The following is an 8843-nucleotide window of genomic DNA, read 5'->3' on the forward strand; positions in this document are numbered from 1 at the left end:
ATAATTAGACAACCAACATGATCCTCCTCCTCCTCCTCCTCCTCCTCCTCCTACTATTATTGATATTAATACTACTACAATTATGCTTGACTTTAAATTTTATGTTATTATTGTTGTTGTTATTGTTGTTGTTGTTGTTCTTGTTGTTGTTGTTGAGGCTGCTTGTACCGTGTAATTGGCCATATTTGCGTCAGGTTTCTTTGAGTTGTAGTCTAATCAGTGAGAATGAATTAGTCCACCTTCAGTTATGTCGTACTACTTACTCATCTCCATGTTAATATTAGTACACATGGGATAAAGGTAGAAATGTTTGCAATTGTTGTTATAGTACGAAGACCTTACTAACGCTAGACGGATTGAAATTTTGGCGGAATGCTCGCCAATCAGATCCCGCTGGTAGCATCCAATGAAATAAGTTGGCTCAAATTACTCTAGCCAACCAAAAGCTGTGTTTGTTGTTATGTCGGTTTCACTTATAGGAATATATTTCGCTTTGAATATCAACGCGCCATTCTTACACTCCTTGTTGAGAAGTACAGTCACTTATAGCAATGGCGCGTACAAAGCAAACCGCACGAAAATCTACTGGAGGAAAAGCTCCACGAAAGCAATTGGCAACCAAGGCAGCTCGTAAGAGCGCACCAGCAACTGGTGGTGTCAAGAAACCACACAGATACAGGCCAGGTACAGTCGCTCTTAGAGAAATCAGACGATACCAGAAGAGCACCGAACTTTTGATTCGAAAACTGCCTTTCCAGCGTCTGGTTCGTGAAATCGCTCAGGATTTCAAGACCGATCTTAGATTCCAGAGCTCTGCAGTTATGGCTCTTCAGGAGGCTAGCGAGGCCTACTTGGTTGGTCTGTTTGAAGACACCAATTTGTGTGCCATTCACGCCAAGAGAGTGACCATCATGCCCAAGGATATACAGCTTGCTCGTCGTATCCGTGGGGAGCGTGCATAAATACCTTTCAGCCGAAAAGTACATAAACGGCCCTTTTTAGGGCCACACAAATGTCTAGAAAAGAGCTAATTTTTCTGACTGCCATACTTTATTACACTTTCCTATTTTAATACGTAACAGTCCTATTATGCAATCCAGATATGTATTTGTACACTACACTACACTACTATTACCGAGTACTGAATGCATTTTGTGTTGTGTGGTAAATAATGTATAGTGATAACCTTAATCATCACTGGTCCCTGGCATATTTTAGCAATTGAGTGGCAACTGTGATGCTTCATGGAATATTAACAGAGACATTGCCTAAGTGAACCCGACTCGGCCTGTATTCCTTATGTGCCCACAGTTGACTATATGTCCGTATGCATGTACTTCGCCATCCTCCCCCTCCTCATCCTTATGGACTAGGCATACACACGACATCATTTTATTCATTAATAATATTACATGCACGAGGTATACAAAATACATGCGGCCTGTGGATAGAAAACAGCATTCATGATGAATATGTCAGAAATGAAAAAACAAATCACAATGGTTTGTATGGAACACAATGGCCTCACCCTCACCAAAAACCCCGACCACAAAGCATTATATGCTTCCATTGTAAATTGTATGACGGTGGGATATTTTTCGTACAGCTGAAGTATGTGCAGCCTTATTGCTGTTATGAACGAACTGGGAATGAAAAATAAAAACAGCACCCAAACGTTGTTACATTCATTTTAATGAAAAGTCACGGACTGCATTTGTGTATGTTCACGAAGATGCGTATATGATATTAAGAATGTAGCGATGGTGAGAAATATGAATGATCCTGAGCTGAACTGAGTAATGCGTATATTTGTAAATGTATGTGGCACAAATTTCTGTGTAAGCATTTCTTTTAGGTCCGCGCGTTTGGTTTATAATCCTCTGTTTCTGTGGGGCTTGTCATTCAGTCGCACTAAACTACCGAACATGTCTGGTCGTGGTAAAGGAGGAAAAGGGTTAGGCAAGGGTGGAGCCAAACGCCACAGGAAAGTACTGCGTGATAACATCCAGGGTATCACGAAACCCGCAATCCGTCGTCTTGCACGTCGAGGTGGTGTGAAACGTATTTCTGGACTCATTTACGAAGAAACACGAGGTGTTCTCAAGGTATTTTTGGAGAACGTTATTCGTGATGCTGTGACATACACCGAGCACGCAAAGAGAAAGACCGTAACAGCCATGGATGTTGTTTACGCCCTGAAACGCCAAGGCCGCACTCTGTACGGATTTGGTGGTTAAAGGATTTGCACATCTTTACCCAAAAACGGCCCTTTTTAGGGCCACAAAAAGAACTAGAAAAGATAATAAACTCAAAATTTGTCATGATAATTTGGTGTAAGGGAAACGTGTAAACCCCAAATAAAAACAATTGTGCAACGTCACTAGTTTAAAGGAATATATGTACAAAGCATATCAGACAGGAATCATTACAATGAAATGAGTACAGGACCTACCTTCCCCCCCCCCCTTGAACCGTACAATGCATGTACCGTACCGTACGGCTGAACTGATTTAGGAATGACTAGTGTAATGAATAACTAAGGTCATGAAACTACACCTGAAAATGTGTAGCAAGAAGAACAGAACGAAACATTAGGTGATTGTGACTGTACGTTTGATATGGAAGATGCGCCCATAGTCAACAGTACTGAGGAAGCGCGAAGTTACCGTAGCATGATGTTTTCCATCACGTCCGCGCTGAGAGTCATTTCGATCCGCCGGCGTTCATATAAATAGTGTTCGCAAGCCATTGCCACTATTCATTCGTGTGCATAGATAGAAAATGCCACCTAAGCAGGCTGCGGGATCAAAGGGCGCCAAGAAGGCCGCCACGAAGGCAAAGGCCCAGCGAACTGGGGACAAAAAGAAGAGGAGGAGGAGGAGGGAATCCTATGGAATCTACATTTATAAAGTCTTGAAACAGGTGCACCCCGACACCGGTATCTCTAGCAAGGCTATGTCCATCATGAACAGCTTTGTGAACGACATTTTCGAGAGAATCGCTGCCGAAGCATCCAGACTGGCTCATTACAACAAGCGTTCAACAATCACTAGCAGAGAAATTCAGACAGCTGTCCGTCTTCTCTTGCCAGGTGAACTTGCCAAGCACGCCGTAAGTGAGGGCACCAAGGCTGTTACCAAGTACACCAGCAGCAAGTAAACGTCCAGTTTACAACAAACAAAAACATCCAAACGGCCCTTTTCAGGGCCATACATATCTCTAGAAAAGATGTAATGTTTCAATTTTGTTTTACTTGTAATATGATGTACTTTTTACTTTGATATGATATATGATATAAATTGTTAAGTTTTATATGTAATGAGCTTCCAACATAGTGGATATTGATGACTTTGGCTTGCTCAAGGAAGAATGCACCCCATAAGCCTTGTTTAGTGCAAGTGATAGAAACTGTAAACATTAAAAAGCAAACAATCATCCATGGTCCCTATTATTTCATGTTACTGTCTTTGTGTTTATATTATTAGTTTTAAAAACTCGATTTGTACAGTACAAAGCGGACGTAATGGAAAACATGCTGTCCCTAATCCATTTTGCATCAATCGTTACCATTAGCGAATGCTTTTAGTAAGCCTTTTTTTGATTGGTCATTACTCCGCGTCAGTTCAATCCCACTCAGGGGTATAAATGCGGAGGTCGACGAAGCTTCGTTATTCTGTTTACTTGAACACAACAAGGAATACAATGTCTGGACGTGGAAAGGGAGGTAAAGTGAAGGGAAAGGCGAAGAGCCGATCTTCCCGGGCAGGACTACAGTTCCCCGTGGGACGTATCCACCGTTTATTGCGGAAAGGAAATTATGCTGAGCGTGTTGGTGCTGGTGCCCCCGTGTACTTAGCTGCTGTATTGGAGTACTTGGCAGCTGAAGTGTTGGAGTTGGCCGGTAACGCAGCCCGTGATAACAAAAAGACGAGAATCATTCCCCGTCACTTGCAACTGGCTATCCGCAACGACGAGGAACTGAACAAGCTCCTGTCAGGAGTGACCATTGCCCAGGGTGGTGTTTTGCCTAACATTCAGGCTGTTCTTCTGCCCAAGAAAACGAAGCAGGCTCCTGCTAAATAAAGCAGTTGTTTTGGTCTTTGAACACATCACAAAACGGCCCTTTTAAGGGCCACACAATTAATCCCGAAAAGGAATATACATCAATTTTGCCACGAACTTTATTTGAAAATTAGATATCACCTGAAACAGTCTTTGAACGTTTTTTTTTGAATGAATGAAGGGGAGTAATGGTTGATTAAGTTTTTTCATTTTTTTCTTAATTTCTTAGTTTGTTTGTATGTATGTATGTATGTATGTATGTATGTTACTGTTATGTTTCATTTTTGGTATGTACCCACTCGCCTATTCATTCTTATGTTATGGACGGTGCTGTTTAACGATAGGAGAAAATGATGTATGTGTGGAAACTTTAGTGTCATTTTCGGTTAAATTCAAATTCACTTCCTCTCCTTTGAAATCGGTAGGTCTAAACCCCGCTCACGTTCCCTCATCCCAATCTTGTGTAATTTTCATCGTAGCCTCGCATGAAGGATATTTTGATGATTTATTATGATTAAACCAGCCCAGCCCAGCAGCCCAGCCCAGCCCAGCCTAGCCCAGCCCAGCCCAGCCCAGCCCAGCCCAGCCCAGCCCATTGCCATAGAACGACTATCAATAGCATCACCATTTGACACCTGCGTGTGACAAGTTGACAGCCGATGGATGGATGGATGGATGGATGGATGGATGGATGGATGGATGGATGGATGGATGGATGACTGACTGATTGATTGATTGATTGATTGATTGATTGATTGACCCACTTTACTTGCATATGTATCGGCGTGTTTCGGTTGGTAAGGTAGTATATATAGTAGGTCTTAATGTAATAGAATGTATTGTAATGTAACTGATTGTATTATATTGTAGTTTATTATAATATATTATATTTTATTGTAATTATTTTGTATTTTTTGGTACCCTAATAAATTTAACGAAACATTGCATTGTAGTTTAATATTGTATAGGATTGCCTTATTTTGTTGATGGATGGTATGCGATATTTTTTATAATGCATGTTATTGCAGTTGAGTGTAATTGATAGCATACTTATGGTATCTGTCCCATTAAATTTTAAAAGAGACTAGTGTATTTTCATGTAAGTTATTGGCGTGGTTTACATATACATAGTGTACTGTTTTTTTTTCTTCTGGTTAATACATAAACATATGTGACAAGTTATGAGCTGTACCTTTAATCCTCTTTTACTGATAACAAATGTAATAGTGAATAATATATTGTGTTGAAGAACGATGATTCATTGATTTTGGTTTGACTCATTGAGCAGCATTCTTTGCACGTTCTTCACGTTTAAAGACTGCTCTAATTTGTCACGAAAATTATTATGTTAGTGTTATTCTTGTCTTGATTTTACAGCCACTATGTATGTTACTCTGAACAGCAATTGTACCTAATGCAGTAGTAGAGGTAAGTTGTGCAACTTCTGACAGTAAATGTTATTTCAGAATAATTTACTTTCTGAAAAATAAGTACTATCCGTGTATCATGTTTTTGTATAATTACACGAATTCTTTTAGGGCACTGACACATACACACACTTTTCTGCCCTTGCATGATGTATATCATAACATTTTGTCAATGATGTTCATTGTGTTTTATACCTATTTTAAAACTGCTTTGCACATGAAAGTCTGTGCATGATTGACACTGAAGTTGAAAATAGTATTTTGGGGGATGGATATTACACCATCACAATATATACCCATCGCATGTATTCTCATCAATTCAAGACAAATTTGTCTAAAAGATTATGAAATGAAAAATCTTAGCTTCGTCGTCACAGAATTATCCTCCTTTGAACTTGTATTTCAAGTTTTAAATGATGAATATGTTGTATTTGACATCAATTCTTCGCAGAGAAATAGTTTAGGTAAGTATAAGTGCATTTTAAAGCACGTATGTTGTGTTCTGTGCAAGGAAGACAGCGTGAAAATATGGTTGAGAAACACATTTTTGATCACAATTTTTACCAAGGTGTTTTCTGCACAACAGGGATGTTTTCAATCACGTCCGCGCTCCGCTATATGTACACTATAGGTGACTCTGTGTTAACTTGTTATTCTGTAAGTGCCCGTTATTCATATCGGACGTTTTCATAATGGCAGATACCGCAACAGCTCCAGCTCCGGCCCCTGTGGCACCAAAGTCACCAAAGAAAAAGTCTACTAAGCCAAAGACACCGGCTAGCCACCCCAAGTACATTGATATGGTGCAAGCCGCTATCAGCAACCTAAAAGAGAGGGGAGGCTCATCACGACAGGCTATACTGAAGTACATCGCCGCTAACTACAAGGTGGGTAACAACCAAGCCCTCGTCAACTCACGCCTTAAAGTTGCTCTCAAGGGTGGTGTGAAGGCTGGTGCTCTTAAACAGTCTAAGGGTACTGGAGCCTCAGGGTCCTTTAGGCTAGGTGCCAAACCGGAGAAGAAAGTAGTTAAGAAAAAGGCAGTCAAGAAACCGAAAGCGAAGAAGCCCAAGGCAGCTGCTAAAAAGCCCAAGGCCAAGAGTCCCAAGAAGAAAAAGGTAGTCAAGAAACCAGCTGGTGAGAAAAAGGCAGCCAAACCAAAGAAGGCAAAGACCCCCAAGAAGGCGAAGGCAGCTAAACCTAAGAAGGCTAAGTCTCCAAAGAAGGCTAAAACCGCTAAGCCCAAGAAGGCCAAGACCCCAAAGAAGAAGGCAGCAGCCAAGCAGTAAAGCAAGATACATTTTATTGCTTTGGAAGTGTATACAAAGGTCCTTTTCAGGACCACTTTAAAATCCTAGAAAAGATTAGCTATCATATTGTCCTTGGCCATGACTTTAGAGTATGTTACTGATTGTGTTATTTATGTCGAAGGTGTTTTTTTTTTTGTTTTCACCCATCTAGTTTGTAAACATCGCATGTTTGTTATTTTGAGTACCCATGACGTGTCATATCCCGTTATGTTACTGGTATTGTTTAGTGTTGTATCCGGTTCTTTTCTACTTGTAGTTGAATGCTGTGTACTGTTGTGAGAAATGGGAAGGAAAAATAATGTGTTTGTGTATTGGTAAAGTGACGTATGCTATGCTATGCTATGCTATGCTATGCTATGCTATGTTATGTTATGCTAAGCTATGCTATGGTGTGGTGTGGTGTGGTCTTGTCTTGTCTTGTCTTGTCTTGTCTTGTCATTTTGCGTTCTATGTAACAATGTTATGAACTGTGTATATGCATAATCAAGCAAGACAATATATGTACGGAGGGAGTAGACCGACCGACCGACCGACCTACCTACCTACCTACCTACCTACCTACCTATCTATTCACTTACCTGGAGCTGTTGAAAACTGCAACTATTGTGCACTGCTTTTCAAGTGCGAGTTGTAGGTAGGGAAGCTCTCCAGCCAACTTATCACTGAGTTTTCTGGGTGCGACAGGTATTATTTTTTATGATGTACACATTTATATTTGAATTTTTTGTTCACACTTTTCAACTTCATATTATATTCAAGAAGAAGTAGGCCATATTCCAGAGAACATCGCAAGTGTGTTTATAATCCTAATTTATTTCATATAGGTATATTGTCCTGCGATTTAATGAAAAAAAACTTGCCTTATGTAATACATTACGGTTGTACCAGTGAAGAAAGTCTGGAAAAAATATGTAAAAAGATAAAGAAACCCAAAAAGAAGAATCCTTAGCTTCAATAATATGAATCCTTATTATAGATAATATCAATCCATAGTGGATAAATATGAAAAGAATGTATGTTACATAATCGTCAATTTGTAGGAAAGCATATTATGTGTGTAGATGAGATATCAGTGTGTCATGTACACACTGCGTCTGCTAGAAAATCATGTACAAAGAAGAAAGAATTTATTATTGTACCTTTCTTTTAATGAGAACATGAGCACCATCAAGTACTGAAATACTGCTAGTTTTGTTATGTTTGTACTTATTTTTATTTTTATTATTATTATTATTATTATTATTATTATTATTGTCGTCTTTGTTGTTGTTGTTGTTGTTGTTGTTGTTGTTGTTGTTGTTGTTATTCTTTTGTGTCACTTCTTGGTGTTAAATTCAATTTTTTTTTCTCTGTGCTATATGTTTGTCACTTTAGAGACACAAATATAAATACGAGTATTGTGTAGTGTTGTAATAGTATTAGCAACACTGATTTGGAATACTGTGATGGTTATATCGGTATTTTTGTCATTATTAGAATAACTGTGATACTTGATAATTAGACAACCAACATGATCCTCCTCCTCCTCCTCCTCCTCCTCCTCCTACTATTATTGATATTAATACTACTACAATTATGCTTGACTTTAAATTTTATGTTATTATTGTTGTTGTTATTGTTGTTGTTGTTGTTCTTGTTGTTGTTGTTGAGGCTGCTTGTACCGTGTAATTGGCCATATTTGCGTCAGGTTTCTTTGAGTTGTAGTCTAATCAGTGAGAATGAATTAGTCCACCTTCAGTTATGTCGTACTACTTACTCATCTCCATGTTAATATTAGTACACATGGGATAAAGGTAGAAATGTTTGCAATTGTTGTTATAGTACGAAGACCTTACTAACGCTAGACGGATTGAAATTTTGGCGGAATGCTCGCCAATCAGATCCCGCTGGTAGCATCCAATGAAATAAGTTGGCTCAAATTACTCTAGCCAACCAAAAGCTGTGTTTGTTGTTATGTCGGTTTCACTTATAGGAATATATTTCGCTTTGAATATCAACGCGCCATTCTTACACTCCTTGTTGAGAAGTACAGTCACTTATAGCA

General features: G+C 39.3%; 1 protein-coding gene across 1 annotated transcript; it reads left to right on the plus strand.

Moving 5' to 3' along the window:
• The first annotated feature begins 551 nt into the window (after window positions 1–551).
• Window positions 552–962, plus strand: LOC149769913 (histone H3). The gene has a single exon (XM_089949660.1). It carries the CDS (start codon window positions 552–554, stop codon window positions 960–962), a length of 411 nt encoding a protein of 136 aa, XP_089805786.1.
• The last annotated feature ends 7881 nt before the right edge of the window (window positions 963–8843 follow it).

Source organism: Sinohyriopsis cumingii, unplaced genomic scaffold (genome assembly GCF_028554795.1).
Source record: "Sinohyriopsis cumingii isolate HCF-2022 unplaced genomic scaffold, ASM2855479v2 utg003031l, whole genome shotgun sequence".
Lineage (NCBI taxonomy): Eukaryota > Metazoa > Mollusca > Bivalvia > Unionida > Unionidae > Sinohyriopsis > Sinohyriopsis cumingii.

Coding starts and splice junctions, on each gene's coding strand:
- LOC149769913 (XM_089949660.1), top strand. CDS start 552: ATGGCGCGTACAAAGCAAACCGCACGAAAATCTACTGGAGGAAAAGCT.